The sequence below is a fragment of the Leptinotarsa decemlineata genome, unplaced genomic scaffold, assembly GCF_025532065.1.
Source record: "Leptinotarsa decemlineata unplaced genomic scaffold, Ldec_3_MD MMD2_tig00026307_RagTag_RagTag, whole genome shotgun sequence".
Taxonomy (NCBI): domain Eukaryota; kingdom Metazoa; phylum Arthropoda; class Insecta; order Coleoptera; family Chrysomelidae; genus Leptinotarsa; species Leptinotarsa decemlineata.
In genome coordinates this window covers 18,021,645-18,041,554 of record NW_027412681.1, presented here as the reverse complement: position 1 = coordinate 18,041,554, position 19,910 = coordinate 18,021,645, and the positions used below count along the sequence as shown (strand labels likewise).

The 19,910-nt window shown below is 32.7% G+C and overlaps 1 protein-coding gene across 1 annotated transcript; it reads left to right on the top strand.

Moving 5' to 3' along the window:
- The first annotated feature begins 1,320 nt into the window (after window positions 1-1,320).
- On the top strand, window positions 1,321-19,910 carry LOC141485149 (uncharacterized). Its single transcript, XM_074181274.1, has 4 exons — window positions 1,321-1,628; window positions 1,689-1,809; window positions 8,029-8,227; window positions 19,596-19,910. The coding sequence occupies exons 1-4, from the start codon at window positions 1,531-1,533 to the stop codon at window positions 19,904-19,906; spliced, it is 729 nt and encodes a 242-aa protein (XP_074037375.1). The 5' UTR covers window positions 1,321-1,530; the 3' UTR covers window positions 19,907-19,910.

Genomic DNA, 19,910 nt, shown 5'->3' with positions numbered 1-19,910 from the left:
AAAAAAGAATGAAAAAACAGTTTTTTCAAAACCTTAAAGAACAATAAAATTTATGATTGAAAAAAAAACGGTTCCTTAATTTTAATATTTAGTTGCAAAAAACGATTGTTAATTAACAAAAGCATTTTTTAGCAACAAAGAAATTTTTTTAAGAAACCATTTTTTTCTAAAAATCATGATTTTTTTCAATTAACATAATGCAGAGAAAATTTTTTCGAATTGCTTATAAACAATGTATTTGTTTATAATAAATTTATCAACAATAGCTGTGAAAAATTGAAAAAAAATTATTAATTGATTTTTAGCCATAAGACATTGAAACAATAAAAAATAAAAAAAAATTGTAATGTATTTTTTATAAAATTATAATTTTCAAGTGTTATTAAAAAAATAGAAAATAACAATTTTTTTATTTTGGAAACGGTAATCTATTTTTTCGCCTATCAAGGATAACTTCACCAAAGGAAAAAAATGCCAGTGTTTTAATTTAATAATTATAGGGATTTTTATAATAACTTTCAATTCAGAAAAAGTTATTAATTAACAACTTTATAATTAACGTTACAATTGGGATAAAAATTTTTTGACTGCGGATTATTGTTTATTGATGTATCCCGTGTTAGGAATCACACGTTAAAAGGTAAGATCTCGTTAATCCTTAGCTCGCACAAGTTTCGACTTCTGAGGGTTGTCGTTCGTAGGGGTGCGACAGCTGGTTATCGGAAAAACAGATTTTAAACAGATTTTAAACAGACAGATTACATGAATTTTTTCATTCCTTAATATTTACATTTAATATGTTTAAATATTTTTTTTTGTTTATATGTCAGAGTGACGAAAGGCGCGCGGAAGCCAGACTACCCGGTTTTGGCTCTATTTTCAGGGCTCTGTAAAAATTATAAATAATTGAGATACAGTTTCGGGAGTCGTGACTTTTTTTACGCAAATTCATTGATCTTTTCAAATCGTTTTTCAAAATTCCGAAATTTTGAAAATTTTCCGAGATATTAAGAAAAATCTAAAACCCCATTTTTCTTTCACTCAATTGTTTATAACTTTTGTAATTTTTATCGGCGCGTTTTCGGACCTTTCCTTAAACTTTCTAGGCAAAAATACGAATCGAATGACACCTTGGTCGTAATTTTTGGACAGGGCTGAAAAATGTCACCAAAAAGAGCTAAATCGAGTACATGTGAAACAGACTATTGAGTATATCATGAATATTTTTAGCCATCAAGAGTACGATACACTTACTTATTGAAAGGTCAATGAATGAAAAATTTATATTTTACTCTCTCGACTGGTACATAGGTCTAACATTGTTCTGAATAATTCAAATGAACGCAGATAAGTTCACAATTGCTGTAAAATTGCTCATTAAATCACAGTTCTAGATATTCATTATGATTTGCTTTACTGGAATTTATTATCTAACTGGAGTTTCCTATACTGTAAATCACCTGAAAGCGTATATCCCCAACCGCATTACATCTTTCAATTCAGTTGGCGATAGAAATCACTAGCATTGATATGGAAATAAACAACTCTCGTGAGGAACACAAAACAAATGAGATAACTTTCTCAACTATGGGCGACAGTGATTGCGATAATCATAAAATAATTTCGAGGTTAGTGAATTATCAATGTGAACATATTTTGCTGTGATATAAACGGAATATCCTTTTCAGATTCGTAATTAATTATGTTGTTCGATTCCTTTCTGCAGTTGTTATTGTGTATTGTTGTTGGATTCCCTTCCAGAACTTGACAGGATGGTTCTCTTATCACGTTATACTCTGCACATTTGGGGTAAGTGTACATTCATATGAGCATTATTTTAGAAATGAAACACGAGGGGTGTCAAATGAACGTTAGTTGGCTCAGAAAAAAAATGTTATTTTGAATTGTGCGGGTTAGTTAAGAAATGGCATAGAACAACTCTTTCCAAAATGTAAAATAATAACATACTTGAATACCGTCGGAATAGAAACGCAAAAACAAAACATTCAGAGTGTGTCATCAATGTTTGAAATAGTAATGAAAGATTGAATGTTGAAAAAATATCATTACAAATAATACTTCACTTCTGAAAGAAAAATTAATTCAATTAGGTAAAAAACAATTTTATACTAACTGATAAAGTAAACATCCATATATGTTTACCCAATTCAATAAAAATAGTGTATTGACGAGTCACAATTCATAAAAGAATATAGGTCTGCATAAAAAAAGTGGAAGTAATGTATTTCCAGGTGCTGATTACAAGATAAATTGTAAAAAAAATACATCATTAGGTTTCCTTATAAAATCCAAGTGAAGCTGGAAGAAAAATGCTTCAAATATTTAGGTGAGATGTTTCCGGGACTCTCATTTTGTTGGACCAGATTATCGAAAATTCGTTCAACATAATTTTGAAACGAAAGTTGAGAAAAAATAAAAAGGAGTTTGGGATACCTTCAAAAAAGTTATCCTTAAAACTCGCTCAAGCTATGTGCCAAAAATTCAAAAATTTCAGGTTGTTCAATGAGCCCTAAATTTCACTTTCTCCACTCTTATCTCGACTACTTTTATAAAAATTTGCATGCGATAGGCAAGATACACGGGGAGACATTTCATTTAGATATCAAGAAGATAGAATGAAGGTAGGTATCAGGGCCGATGGAATGTCAATATTATGGTAGACTACTGTTGGACGCTGAATGAGGTCTCAATTCAGTACAACGGAAAAGCACCAGAAGAAGCTTTCAAGATAAATATGAAGATTCATGTAATATGAAGATTCATTGATGAATTGACCAAATAAAACTATGACCAGGTTTTTATTGCAAATTTTTCAGTTGTTCCACTAACACTAACATTTTGGTGACCAATTTTTTAGTAGTGTTCACTATTTTCGCAAGTATTAAAATATCTAAACATGTGCTTTGCATATGATAAGTGATGGATTTATTGTTCTGATTTCAAAAACACTGATAACCACTAATAATTATGTTGCGATGACAAAATATAATATTCAAATACTCAACTCAATTTCTTGATCCCATTCTAATTCAAAGACATTCTGAGGGAAATATTTCATTAGAAATCAAAATCCGGATGATTGTTCATGAAATGGTTATTTCTCCACTCTAGCAGAAAAGGAAGAGAGGCCGTCACAACCTGTGATTGCACTTCCCTACATCAGAGGATTATCGGAAATGATAAGAAGAAATGGGTACAGGTACAACATCAGAACCTGCTTCAGATTCTGAAACATTATCTGTAGCAGCCTCACGAAAACCAGGTCACCAAACGGGGACTGCGATTCCAAGAATTGCATTTACCGGATACCCTGTGAGTGCGGAAAATCCTATATCGGTGAAACTGAGAGGCCATTGAAAGTTCGCATTGCCGAGCACAAGAAACACACACAGCAAGGGAAAACAAGCAAATCAAGAGTAGCAGAGCATATTTGGACCCATCAACATAACATCGAATGGTCCTAAGCTGAGATCATATACAGAAAGGAACATTGGTTTAGGAGAAAATTCAAAGAAGCCGCATACATGTTGTCCAACAATGTATTCAGCCAAGCTAGCGTAGAGATACGAAACATATAAAAACCCATAATCAAACGAAAAATGGCCAACTCCCGCGAAACGGTCATCTCCGGCTAAACCGGTGAAGCGGAAAAAGGAAAGCGGGGATAAGTGAAAGTACTTGAATAACCCATAAATAGTTTTTTTGGAGTAATCACCCGAAGACGATCCTGGATACTAACAATTGAAACGTCGTGAAGTAACTTGGCTTGAAATATCTTAATATTATATATATATATATATATATATTTATATATATATATATATATATATATATATATATATATATGTATGTATATATATATATATATATATATATATATATATATATATATATATATGTATAAAATCTAGAAAGGTTAATGCAGTCAAGCTGCTGGAAAATAATTCCATGAAAATCAAAAAAAATTAATAGATAAGTACTCTTTGATCATTCCCATATTGATTTCAATTTAAGAGCCACCGGTATACAGCTGTTTCAGCCTAAGCCTATTGGGCATCGTTAGTACCGGGCAGGCGGTCCTCGATTGAAGACAAAATGAGAAAAAAACAAAATAGTACTTGATAAAAATAGCTGCGTAAACGCAAGCGAAACATAAGTGGAACCACCTATTATATATATATATATATATATATATATATATATATATATATATATATATATATATATATATAAGTATATATATATATATTGTTCAATTGTCTTTATTTTTACTTGTATTTTATTTCACTGTTTTCAAGGTTTATTTGCTTGATATAATTGTTATTTTCAGCTATTCTTTTTAATTCTTTATTAGTTCTTTTTGATATTTCAAATCATTTTATATATCCGAACTTAAACCAAGAAGGGCGTTGGATTATATCCGACAGGTGTCAGTGCAGGATTCTTCACTGAAGTTATTCCTGCATATGCTGTTGGCAATACAACTGCCGCAATAGATTTTCAATCATTGGAACACATTTGCAGACCGGTTTCGGGCTGCTCTTAAAAAAGGTAGACATACCTATACATTTTTAATTTGAGCCAGAGGTTTTGTTTTTAACTCTAACAAGTACCTACTTATATTATTTCTCAAAAAGATATACATATTACTTAATCGTATCATCCTAGTTTTAATTAAAAGTTGATTTTCGTTTTATATTCAATTCGCTAATTATTTCATCATGTCGATTGAATACCTGTTATATCTGTACCTGTTATATCAATGGTTGAAGTAAGAATTTTTGTATCAATAAACGTGATTATAAAATAAATAAACTTTTTTATTCAAAATCTAACCTGCATAATACAAAATAATGTCGACTATTCTTGCCGAAAAGTTTTCTAGAATTAATATATATATATATATATATATATATATATATATATATATATATATATATATATATATATATATATATAATGTATAGTATAGGTACATTGAATTAAAATACCTAATTATAAGGGCGGCAAAATTTTCTTCCGCCCCGGGCAGCCGATGCCCACGCTACGCCACTGGGTTGTGGATATGGTTTTCAGCTAGTTGCGGTGGAAGCTGTAGTCGAATACAGAAGGCGAATCTTGTTGGTGGTCGATGTCGAAGCTTGGATTTGCAACTGATTACCTTGGGGAACCTCATTTATCCTCGACATCCGAGGATTGAGTTCTCTGTCGATCTTATAGATGGCGTCTTCGTAAGGGAAGATGTCGTCGACCTTATTTGTCCTTTATAGACAGTTGAGTCTAGTACCGCATATGTAGTTCAATATAGCGCCACTGATAGACCTACGGCGGGTCGGAACAGCACTATCTGGTGTTGACCCATTTATGCGTCGTGTTTGGGTTCTGGTTTTGAATTCGTAGTGACTGTTGAAGAATTACATCAGAGTATCAAAAACCGTTCACAATTTCCTTTAGATCGATCTAAAGAAAAAACCTCCATATTGAGTATGTATACATACGCAGTATTTGCATTAACTTTTTCAATCCTATTATGAAGGTTCGCGTTCCATAAACTGTAATGAAATCAAAATGAGTTGAGAATGATAAACTACCAGCAGACATATCAACCCAACTCCAAACGATACAACATGTAATAACTGGTATTATCAAAGGGTTCACATCACATGAACGCAACTGAGATAATAACATTTCTTACTGGAATCTGGAACTGAAGTGAAATTTGCTCAACCTTTGTCATCTCACAAAGCAGTATAGTAATTGGCAACATGATCAAATAAATTGAGTAATGTTGAAAACTCTTCACTAATGTACTGATGAATTCATCTCTTGAGGAGATGAAGTAGACTGTCTAACTTGGTGGGAGAAACGCGCGTCGAGAAGAGTGTTGCACTTCTGATCTTTGGGAACAGTTCTCATTTTGGACATATTTTATGCTATAGGTTCCTTTCACAACTGAGAAGAGTATTGATGGACATACGTTAGAGCTAATGTTGTTAATCTATACTTATAAATGCGAAAGTCACTTGCTCATTCATCTATGTTTCACCATATTTACATATAAAAATTACCTTTTCATCACTGTTTCTCCGTAACGCTATAATTTCGGAGGCTGAAATTTCGTATGTAGGTTCACTTTATTTATTTATTTATCCTAACAGACCTCACAAGGGAGTTGTAGATGTGCAATAAGAAAGGATTTCTAATTATTCCAACTGGGGCGAGGGCAGCGGGGCAAAAAGGGGCGTTCATAAAATAAAGTTACTTTTCATCAGTTCCGTATCGGTATTTTATCGAAGACTGAAATTATATATGTAGGTTCGTTTTATGTTCCCGATGTGCAATGAAAAAGGATTTTCAAATATTCCAAGTAAGACGCCAGCCGTGGAGGAAAAAGTTGCGTTCATAAAATTATCTAACAGGATAACAGGAATGTAATTTGGATTACTAGTTGTTACCAGTGGCTTCGCTCGCGTAGAATTTGGTTTGTCACATTAAGTTCCGTGACAGACCATTTCAAAATACTAACAGTGGAGTAGTTGTTTTCTGATAGGCGTCAGTCCATTCAACCTACTGTGTTGGTATATCCAAGAATGGCTCGAACATTTGAAGTTCATTTCTTTAGATTTGTTTATTGCCAGTCTTCAAGCTTAGCCCACTGGCTAATAAGGAAGTTTTTCTTCCTTATTCAGAGGAATAGGGCAAATTTCGGATATGCAGTTGGTTAGTACCTTGGCCACTAGATGGAGTAATATTTTTGTTGTTCGCTCCAAATTGAGAGGAGGAACGAAATACTTTGAAAGAATTTCGATTCTCAATTATGGAATATCATTGACTCATGGAATATGAAAAAGTTCAGGTTTCCAACTTCCAAACTGACTAAATTTAATACAAACTTTGAACCCCTATTTTTTCTTCTTGGGGATGAAAATTCCTGATTCCCTATCTTGATGCTTATTTACGCTATACAAGGATCCAACCTGCATATTTCGAGATTCTAGGTTCAGTAGCTTCAGATGTACCTTAATATAAGAGCGGTCAACAGCTAGTAATTTATATGTTTACTTATAAAATACAGTAACTAAAAAATATGCCAACTGGACTGAGTAATGAATAATGAAAAGAGAAATGAAAATTTCTATGTTTTTTACCACTTTCATTAGTAACTAACGTGAGTGGTAAAAAACATAGAAATTTTCATTTCTCTTTTTATCATGATCTCCTATCACGTAGTAACGGCTACATCCATAATTTATTAAGAGTAATGAATAGCTTGGAGAATCGAATTGTTGCCTATATCTAAAGAAATTCTCAAAAGCAACACAACCGTCAATGACGTCTGTCCTCACGCGTCTCTCCGCTTTCGAGTCTCGTTCTTGGCTATGGCCTTTCATTGCTTAGACTGCCCCTCTAACCCCACGTTTCGTTCCTTGTCGTCTTACAGTAGACGCGACGCGTAACAACTTTTAAACGATTCGTCAAAATTACTCAGTGTAAGAAACAAAGTTTTGTCTATATTAAATACTCAAAACGACAATTGTATCAATTTTTATTAGAATTTGATAGATACTCTAAAATGTACATTGTAAAAAAAGTATCCAATTTAATTGTATATATGGCTCAGTTGTCTTGCATATAGTGACTACCATATAAGTAGATATATGCTATCGCGGACTTTTATTTAGGAATATTCGAGATAAACAATCTTACGGTACATTTTCTGTATGTAATAAGTCCAACTGTATAGGCAGCGCACATGTATAGGGAGCAAACATTTTTCCAACTTACTCAATTCTTCCTTATCGTAAATTATGACCAAAATTACACAAAACCTCTGTATATTGTAGCCAACATGTTATTCTGATATATAAGCTGTATTTATGTAAAGTTTCATTCAAATCAGTTCAGTCGTTTAGGTGTGAAAGAGCCACAAACATACATACATCCTCACAAACTTTCACATTTATAGTGGTATAGATTGAAATTGATAACAAGTTATTTTCGTTTCAGTATATACCCCTCATGGCTGAGTCAATAATGCTATTTGTTGGAGATGATATATGGAGTAGACAGATGAGTAGAAAAGCTAAATACGCAATTCATGGGATATTGGTGACTGTAGGTACTGTGTTCACGATCGTTGGTAATGCGCTAGTTTTCCATTACATAGAACCCGGATATCATCTTTACACAGCACATGGTATCACTGGTGAGTTTACGTACACTTGAAATGAAACAATACTACCAAGGATCATATATCAACTGATCAGCTTTAGATCAAAGATATTTTGAAATTTCAGTTTCATTCAAGTTTTTTATTCTAGTTATAATGTTGTTTTTGATATTTTTTGAAAATATTGAAGAATTTCACTTTCATTACAGTTTTTAACTTTGCTATAATGTTGTTTTTGATATTTTTTGGAAATATTGAAGTATCTTCACCATTCATTTCAATTGATGAAAATTTGAAAATTTGAATTGATGAAAAGTCTGTAGTAGGGGGTTGAGAAAGCGAAAACTGCTCTTTTAGTCACAGGTGTGGGATTTGGTACAGTTATACTGCCTCAAGCGATTATTTGAAGATGTGTACCGTGTTAGGAATCACACGTTAAAAGGTAAGACCTCGTTAGTACTTAGCTCGCACAAGTCTCTCAACTTCTGAGAGTTGTCGTTCGTATGGGGGCGACAGCTGATTAACGGAAAAACATATTTCAAACAGATTTTTTTCAAACAGAAGATGTGTAACTGAGACGACTCACTTTCTTCTATTTATTCAACCTAATCCACTGAAAACACTTTTTCAATTTGATTTTAGATAAAGCCGATGAACCTGTTGATCACTTAAATTACTAAAAAGTTACTACTAATTGTTCAAAAACATTAATTGATTGCAATGAAAGATGAAAACTTAGGAATCACTTTGGGAGCGTTTGTGATATGTCAAACTTTTGATCCCATCTTTGTGATACCACTGGAAAAGAAACAACATATTTTAACGTGGACTGAGCCCAACAATAACAAACATACTAGTAAAAAACTATTTCTGCAATAACTAATGAAAATTTGCTGTTTTCATTTACGATCATCAGAGGTTCATCTTGATTGCAAGTCATTTCTAGATTGATTTGAGTACAATAGTGTTTGAATGCTTGTTCAAATATTTCATTATTGCTGATTTCTGAAAACATATTTCTTAAAAGATAACAAAAACCATATTGGAGGTTATATGTTATTGTGAGACATCAGATACAATGTTCAATTCATACTAAAATTCAATAGGTAGGTAGATATTCTTGAGAAAATATTGATTCTGTTAGAAATAAACCTGTTGATATATGGAGTGATCAGATAAAAACGAACAAATCGTTATTAGGAACTGCGTCAAAATTTCAAAGAATAGCTTTTTGTAATTGGAGGAAGATACTCTTTTTCACTATTTTTGACCCCGAGACTTTCACTTGAAGCAAGGGTGACACTTACTTCAAAATTTATAAGTGACAGTTGAGTAAGACGTTCCATCATTTAGTTCAATAAATATTTGAACTGATATTCACCTGCGCCTGAACAATAATAATAAATTTATTCGAAACGTGCCCGCACATTCCAAAGTGGAGATCTCTCAATCGAGTACCATGGAAAATATTGATCTAAATGAACACACAGTATGATGGAAATCATTTGATGATTCAATGAAACAGTACCTACAATCTAGCATCATGCCTTGATTATTCATCAGTATTTTCTTCACTACATTGAGAGAAGAGGCAACATCAACTCATCATTTCTTCTTGTCTGTATACCTGAGAAGTAGAATTTATTGATAACAGTTATCTTCTTTATGAGATTTTCATGATGAAAATTGTCAATGAGTGGCATTGAATATGTTTCGTAATTTGGGATGACTCGAACAAAATCTTAATTATCGTGTGGAGGTAGGTGATTATCAGTTTCAACATTTGAAGGTAGCAAGAAAGCTACTAAAATTTTCAAAAGTAGTTTTTTTGATAAACTATCTGTCGGAATTGAGAATACTGAATTAATGGGTTCTGGAGTTTTTCTTAAATTTGCATTTGATGAAGTTTCTGGAAACTGATCGATTTCATGTGAAGACTCTATGCGAAGTAAGATACATTGTGTATAGTTCGTTCAGCATTGTCTGAGAGTAAAAGAATTTCAAGAATGCAAACATGTCGCTACATCAAAGACTGCAATTCACCCACAAAATCATTGAGATATGTCTACCCTCTATATCCCTTGGGGACGCCGCTAACGAGCCATTAAAATAGGGATATGCGACAAAGAACGCGACAACACCGACAAAGAACACAAAAATACCGCCAAAAGAACCGCTTGATGTTTTTTCTGATATTACGTTCAAGATAATATTAATAGGCGTCGGACTGGGGGTATTAATATAAATTTTCCATTGATATATTCTGTATGATGGGTAGATAATTAAAATATGGTGAAAAATGATTTTGTTCAAATATTTCATTTTGGGAAGGACAATTTATATTTGAAATAGTTTTTTAATATTTAGAATTGTTACCTTCTACAAATCTATAAAATAATCAGAATAATAAATTTACAAATAAATACAAAAGTAGAAAGGGCAAAAAGTTTACTGCATTTGATAAATTAACTTTTTGGAAAAAGAATTAAATTTGTCATTAACTTTTTTTTTTTTTTTTTTGGGGACTATATAAATTTTATTTACAAAAATGAGAAGTTGAAAATAAAATACAAAATTGAAGAAACCAAAAGTTAAATTTTCCCTCGGTTATCTTAAAGGCGCGATTTTGTTCCATCCTTTACATAAAAGAGGACGTATGCTTCTCCACTCACAAGCGACTTTGGTGAAATTGGTGACACGTGTGAATCGTTGTATTTGTGCCACGCGCTAGTATACGGGTGTCTGCAGTATGCTGTATAATGTCCTCTGTTAGTAGTCCCATTAACTTGAATTTAAAAAAAAAATGCTTATTAAAAGAAATATGTATCATCTGGTGACGTTTTAAAGACTATCTATTTTCTTTATCCAAACTATTTAAATCAAAACATTATAATTTGTAGTTATGATTCGTCTTTTGATGTAGGTAAATAAATTTGATATCATCATTATCATTGACACTGATAATATCAAATTGATCGTCGGTATGATAATGAAGGTGGTTAAAGTATTCGAAACATCACTAGAAAAGTATCCAAATAGAATAAATTTCCGCGGTTACAAATTTGAACAACTGATTTCGAGTTGAACTGGCTTTCTTTATTTCTCTTAGATAGTTTCTTCTCCATTCTACAATCTCTGATTTTTCTATTAACATGCTCTTTCTATCTTGCTTTCCAAAAGTGAAACTCAGCTCATGTAGTATCTTCCATAATCGAATTATTCTTATATCAGGAAAAAAACTGTTTTCACGAATAACTGACATAACTTTATTTAATGTAGGTATTTCGTTTTTTTATGTAAAAAGAGTGTACTGTTTGATTTGAAAGGGTTATATTTTTAGGAGTGATTAATTTTTTGGGAAAGAAAGTTTTTGGCTTTCTACTACTCCATCTGATACAAAAAAAATGGATGAGAGAATCTTCCAAAGAAAGGAAGGAATAATCAATTTGAAAATAAATAACTCCATACATGGATGTGTAGATCATGCAAAGAAGTAACTTTCAGACATAAACTGAAAGAAAGTCCTCCTGAAACAGCTACTTTCATATAAACATTGAATTACACGAAAGAAAAAATTCTTTCGAAACAAATACTTCTATATGTACTGTTCTCCTAATAGAATTCTTCACTTCTTCATCGATAACCAAACACTTTCTACCAGTGGATACTTTCGGCTCGAAAAAGTTGTTGTTCATTTTTGCACTACTTTCTCCTTACTTTTTATTTCGGGCGGATATTGTGTTCTTAAAGAATTATATACATTCATAAAAACTGTTTTTTCATTTATATTTAATGGTAACAATTTCGGATGCTTCACGATTTCCGAACAACTAGCTTCCATGTTGTGAAGCTGTTTATTCAACGCGCTCTCGAAGTAAACTGAAGAGTATCACGATTAACCCCGCTTAAAAGCCAAGTTGGTCTTATTGATAGGTGCGATGTGTCTGTTGACAGTATAATTCAAAGGAATATCAATTCATACCGCCTTAAAAAAAACAATGTTTTTCAATCTCCTTCAAGTAAATACCTATTTGTTGGAGAATGTCTTGGTTACTACTGGACATATTATAACATTTGTCATAGTAGATTTTTATTTTGTTTGTTATGAATGATATTTTTCAAGAATAAATATTTTATTTTCGTCGTACAAATTCAGTAAGAGTAAATAATTTGAATGCAGTACGCCTATGGCACTATATATATATATATATATATATATATATATATATATATATATATATATATATATATATATATATATTCCTCGACCATTCTAGACATATTTCATATACTATGTTGTGTACCTTACTATAGGTGTTTGAGAAATATCAAGTTTTCTAGGTTTATTCGAAAAAAATTACATTAAAAAAAGAAAATTATTTGATAACAGGAATTTGCTAAAAATATACTTAAGAACGAATGAGTGATAGTGTTTACTAACAGTCATACTTACACGGCCAATGTTGTTACGCCACGTTCTTGCTCATGCGATTTTTTTTCATCTAATTTCACTATATTTCGTTATGAAAGATTCGATCTTTCCGATCAGGGCAATCTAACACCGTTTCGAATCTTGCTTACCCTTCTTCTATTATGATAATACTTATTTATTCATGGGCGCACAATCATAAATATCATAACTTTTTTGTCTTTGCAACACAGCTGTCATAACCTAACAAACCGAAAGTCCATTTGTTCAATCTTCAATTTTCTTCTATCAATTTTTCAAAAGATTCAGTATTTATTTTATTGCTATTCTAGGTGGGGACAACTTCTCTTTATCAAATATCATGGAAATCTGTCCAGCCGATCTTGAGTTACAAATAGTGGACGTAACACTTAAAAATATTAATGTCATTGTAGGAGATGTCAGATATTCGCCCTAAACCAAAAACTAAAAATTTCCTTTTACATTCCTCAACATCTCAGGCCTGATCGATCTAAACGTAAGCGTCATACAATATTTTTGACATATACCCAGAAAAATTCTAATGAGATCAGAGAACGGGATTCTGCAAGCCATTCTATCGAGTCTCATCTTCTTAGCTGCCGATATGGAAATATTCAATTGACGCACTGCCCCGAATTTAATTTGATGATAGGATGATGTTTCCTCCAGCAGCATATTTACTGGAACATGTGATTTTGCTGGACCAGTATATAAGTTTGTCAAAATTGGTACATCAAAGAAAGTAACATAGTCGTTTCAGGAAAGTGGCACTGCAATTCATCTAGAAAGTCACTGTAATATATCTACCCGCTATGCCTCTTGAGGGCGCCGCTAACGAGCCATGACTTGCGACAAAGTTGGCCGACGCTGTTTATCAGGCGTCGGACTGGGGGTATTAATATAAATGTTTCAATGATATATTCTGTATAATATAAGATAATTGAAATATCGTGAAAACAAACAACAAATTTGTTGTTTGTCGTTTGCTTCAGCTTGGTTAGAGGAATGATACTCTGAACGGATATATTATCATGAAGGGCGTTGGATATGATCTATCCAGGGGAATAGTTGTTTTCTGATAGGTGACAGTGTAGGTAAGTCGAGACTGACCTGAAAAAATTGTTCTTTTAGTTGATTTTATTCGAATTTGTAGTTATGATTCGTCTTTTGATGTAAATCAATTTGATATTATTATTACTGACACTGATAATATCAAATTGATCGCAAGTTTATTTCTGAGGACGGATAAAGTCTTCGAAACGTCACCAGATAAGTATACAAAAATAACAAGTTTCTGCGGTTAGAAATTTGAACATTAGAAATTCGGATTGAACTGCGCTCAAAGTTCTACATTGTTCGTCGTTTCGGCTTCGACTTTGAAGCCATTTTCAAGAAGTAGAGAAGTGTGACTGTACTGAGAACCACACTTTAGGGTTTTGATGTTCTGGTCTTGCCAAACCTTCGACACGGTATGACCCTCATTAACCCATATTTCATCCAAATGAAAAATAGATTTACCCAATGTTCTGTCTTTCTTTATTTCTCTTAAATACTTTCTTCTCAATCTTTGATCATTCTATTAGCTTGTTTTCCAAAAGTGAAGTTCAGCTCTTGTAATGTCTTCCATCTATATTGTATTTGGTAAATTGTATTTGGTAAATTTTCGTTATCTGGACACCCGGCGATTTTGAAAAAATTTTTGACTGTACTTACGTATTTTGATGCGTAGATTACGAATCCGAAAGAAAAAAGCGGCGCTCTCCCTTATTTAAAAAGTTACGGCCCTTCAAAGTTCAGAAAAGGGCAACTTTTCAGTTTTCTTTTTCACTAAATAAACTATTTAAAAACACAAGCATTTATTCACTAGGTCACCTTTACACCTTATTCCTCCTTCTTTAACACTTTTCACTTCAATAATCAACATTTTTCTTACAGAAATGTTAAAAAATGTACGGAGCTGCTTTTTGGTTACGTATCACTGTATTTTACGTTTTTAAGGTTAATGATATGGTTGGTACGACTGATGCAGTCCATATTCCTGAAGTAATTCAAATGTTTTTTACCTTCATTCTTTAGATCGTAAATTGGTTTTTGGTTGTGTATTACGAATTTGAAATAGTAGGCGACGGCAAATACCAACCGCTTTTTTCTGAAATGTCACTAGTAACTAACCTAAAAATAGAATAATGTCACCAGGAGAAGCATTCGTTTTTAAATGAAGTTTTTTATAAGAAAAATGTTGATTATTGAAGTGAAAAGTGTCAAAGAAGGAGGAATAAGGTGTAAAGGTGACCTAATGAATAAATGCTTGTGTTTTTAAATAGTTTATTTAGTGAAAAAGAAGGCTGAAAAGTTGCCCTTTTCTGAACTTTGAAGGGCCGTAACTTTTTAAATAAGGGAGAGCGCCGCTTTTTTCTTTCGGATTCGTAATCTACGCATCAAAATACGTAAGTACAGTCAAAATTTTTTTCAAAATCGCCGGGTGTCCAGATAACGAAAATTTACCCAATACAACGAAAACTGCTCCTCAAAAAGTATTTTTTCTTGTGCCGAGGAATGCAAACATTCGATTAAGGGACGAATTTAAGAACCCGAAACTGTCTGCAACGAGCTGCTTATACTGTTGTGAAGATCACTTTGATGTAAGTATTTTTATATTTACATAGGTATATTTACATTTAGTGTCATAGTCTAAAACACTAATAAACATATTTACTTCTCGAATATAAAACCTTTCTGACTGCTGTTATTCTTCATTTTTAGGTAGAGAACTTCATTCAGTACCAAATAATGAATAAACAACAAGGAGTACCTGTTACATTACGTCTACGTAGGTATTGTGCCCCACAAATTTCAGTGTCAGAAAGTAAATAGGCCAAAACATGTGAGAGAGGCTGCTCTCAAAAGACAAAGACTTATGTTGCTTCAAGAGACTCTATCAGAAGCTGCTCCCAGAGAAGTTATGGAAGAAACTAATTTATGTGTAGGCCCTGTGGATACAGCAGATAAAACAATCACCAGAGAAATAAATTATTGTGAAGCTGGTCCTAGTTCATCTTCACACGACGTTTTCTCAACAGAAAATAAAAGCCTTGCTTGTGACAAAGCCGTTCAAGTTAACACAATGAAGCCAACGACAATAAAATATAGAATCAAAGGTGTCACTGTTAGTCCTAAGACAAAAAATGTTGCATTATCACCGTTTCTAGTACCAGTTAAAAACACATCAACTTCACCTATTAAAACCGCCCAGATTGCCGGTATGAAAAGGAAGTTATTCCCAGATACAAAACTAACAGACGATTTATTTATTACATCGCAATCTTCATCAATCTTTAGTGAGTATGAAGAAGAAACTACTTCTTCCGAAGCGAGTTGGTCTCAAGATAACAAGGACAGACAATTTCAAAATGTAATGCGTAGTGCAACATTGACCGCTGTGGAAAAAGAGCCTAAAATGATGTTAGGACTGCCTAAAGACAGTTACCATTTGATAAAACTATTGAGTGATAATATCCAGTTCCCACTATTGAAATTTTAATAACTTTGAAGAAAATAAACTTAAATGAATCATTTGACATATTAGCTATACAATTTGGCTATACACAGAGCACTATAAGTAGAATATTTTCGAAAACAGTAATTGTTCTAGCAGAAAAAATGAGGGAGTTAATTGTGTGGCCTAAACCATCTGACATAGTTGAAAATTTACCTATCGCTTTTAGAGCACGGTATTCTTAAGTTGTTTCAATTATATAGATTGCTTAGAAATAGAAATTGAAAAACCGTCCAATGCAATCCACCAGTCTCTGTCATGGTCGCATTATAAGAAATGTAATACTCTGAAATACCTTATTTCTTGTACTCCAGATGGGTAAGTCAATTTTAATTCAGAAGGATATGGTGGAAGGGCTTCTGACATCATTATAGTAGAAAATTGTGGCTATCTAGAATGTTTACCTCCAAACACAGCTGTTATGGCAGACAAAGGCTTCAAAGACTTACTCATTTGATAGAAAATAAAAAATATACCCTTATTCAGCCTCCTTCAGTGTTCAAGTCTACAGCAAGTACAAAACATTAGGTGAAGCAGTCCAAAAGAATAGCAGCATTAAGAATTCATGTAGAGCGTGTAATAAACAGGTTGAGAGAATTTCATATGTTGTTGCCTCATGCATGTGTACATCACAGCTTAGTTCCGATAGTAGATGAAGTAATAGCATGTGGCATAATCAATATGCAAAACGTTTTAATGAAAAAATAAATAAAATTTCCAAGTGTTTTATTTTTATTCATATTGGTGTGGCACACTCAGATGGTACCTTATTTTCAATGTACAAATTCCAAATAGAATGAATATAGGTTACAAGTAACTTGGCTAACTGACAAGTAAAATTTCAACTTGCTCCTCATACTATGATCTATTTGATATTTTTACATATAATAGGAAAAATAGCATTACTCCAGAAGAGCATGTTTTTTTCCAAAATATTTGCACAATAGTTCTCATCATAATTTGCAATATAAATGTCTACTTCCTTGATATTTCAAAATCATGATGTGCAACACAATATTTCACATAAAGTGGCTTCGAAAACTTTGCAGTGTGCTGCTTCATGCATCTTCGAAGCAGTAATTCTAGCATACCGTAGCTCATGCCACAGCGGACAGTCATTCTGATCAATTGTAGCTAGATTAGCTTCATTGCAAGATGATGTGTCCATCATACTCCTGCAATAGTTGATGAACTCTGTGGCGTTAAGCCGTTTTATTTGGTAGTGTATTTACTAAATGATGAATGGATAATTTTTCTACTCTGCTTTTTTCCTTGTAGTATTTCATGAGTTGACTTTCCATGTGACCGATGCTTTTGCTATGGTTTATTAGAGTTGGCAGAAGGCTTCGAGTATTGGCAGATTGAGCGGGTTTGGCTTTTGAACTACTACCTAACTCTTTTAGCTCTTATATACTTTAGGGTTGTGCCTATCGTGGATAGTTTGGACTTCTTCCAGTAACCGTCGATACTAGTAGAGGGAGGGTCTTCGCTACGCCTGTGCAGCCAAGCTATAAAAGCTATTGCATGCTTACATCCACCTGAAAATTAAAAATATATATAATAATTATATTTTCTGAATAGAACATGATCACATTTTGAAATCAGACTCTTATTTTTATGAAACAAAATGTGTAAGTTGCAACTTGTGTTAATACTCATTCGTGTCCTGTAAATAATACTTTACCAATCAATTATATGTACCTAAATGTGCTGGGCAATCTTCACATTCTGCAGAGAATGTGTAGTTCATCACATACTGCTGTTACAGAGTAACACTTCTGTTTCACATTATGTTCGGGAGTAATACGAGCTTTCACTATACATGTGTTTGCTTCCCTATTTACTTGAACATATCCAATAGCTGAATCGTCATAAGAACATCTTTCGGACCTAAAACACAAATATTATCAGGTTAGAATAAGAAGTGATTGTAAACATTTTCTTAAACAAATTTTTCACTACATTATTTGAGGTTATGTACACTTTCTCAATGTTAGTAAGCAAATAACTAGAAAACTGAACGAAAAGCTGAAATTAAAGACACTTATACACAATAATTATTCAAGTACCTTGCAGCTTTGACGCCTCTAATCTCAGCTGAAGTGAAATCGGGATGATTTGCGACAAAACTTGTCATCATGAAGACATCTATTCTCGGCAAATTGTCAGATTGTGCCATGACAAATCCGTCTTCAGTCATTGTATTTATTTTCTGGGACGTTCACAGTAAATGATAAAATGATATTAGCCAAATAACTGCTTGCAAAACTCTAATTAGACGAACAAACAATAATAGAATAGTACAGAACAGCATGTAAATAAATGTTGTTGACATGGACTTTGACGTCATCCTAAGATCCTACCAATCCCGTTGCGTTTTACCTAATTTGAATCTGTCTCGTAATTTTTACGTTTTCAATTATGAACTATTTAAAATTTATAAAGTATATAGTCATGTGAACCCATTTACATTGATCTGGTATCAAAATAGATTAAGAAAAAACTTAAAATGAGCTATTTTATATTACATGCATATGACCTATTGAATGGAACAAAATTATTTACTGTTTTTTCTATTTCAAATCAGTGAAGAGGAACGCCGAAAATGAATGTTTCTGCTTTCTCTCTCATTACCATCAACTTTTTTTTAGAGAGATTAGTTTTGAACGGAAAAGCTGCACTATAATCCTCAATGGTGGACTTCGAAGTTTCGGAAGAGAAAGTTCATACAAAAACTGATTTCTTTCAAGAATATAATCCTTTTTCGATTCTTATGACAGGGATTGAATCAAATAAGCGTATTAATATCTATGAGTACTGTCATTATAATATAGTAGATTTATCTCTTTCGGTGACATAAAATATTGATATTATGAATGAAATGGGTGCTTCATCTTGTAATATTATACAGAATGGTTCTGATGAGGTAATAAGACAAATATCTTATTCTAAAACTTCGAAGTAATTGAAGATGCCAGTGTTTCATAGTTTCATTTAAATACTACCTGATTCAATTCCTTAACGAATGCTCAGGGTACAAAATAAATAAAAAAAATGATTTTCGTATAATTCAATCTCCATATGAACGTAGTTGTTTCGACAGTTTTTTCCCTCCTGTAATTCAATATAGTTTCGGGGGGATTTGTTTCCAGCTGGCATCAGACTTCTGATTTTCATGCATAAACTACACATCTTTTTGAAGAGTTCATTTTGAACTTGTTGTTTTTTTATAAATATGAAAGGAAAGAAACTTTGTTTCATACTGTGTATAATAATTGGTTCAGTATATTCGTAAAAAAATGAGTTTTCATTCTTAACCCACCAAACTACGTAGACAACCTTCCAATCGAAATAAACAAAATTTTCATAAATTACCATTTTACAATTTTTTTTTTCAGGTTTGATATCAATGATTTTCTTAATCATATCGTTGGTTCTTGGAATGGCAGTGAATTATCCAGATTATACTAAAAAAGTTATTGACTTAAGGCCTGTATGGCATAAATTCTCCCACAACATTTTGGGCATCATAGGATACGCAATCGGGATAATAAGTCTCTGCTATGCATATTTCACGCATTGGTTCGCGTATTACAATGGAGAAGAATCAAGATGGACAGCTCTGATCATCACGATATTTATTTCTCTATGGCCTCTCAATGGAGCCTTTGTGTCAGCCTACAATCAAATAAAAACAGTACTGAGCTAAAGAA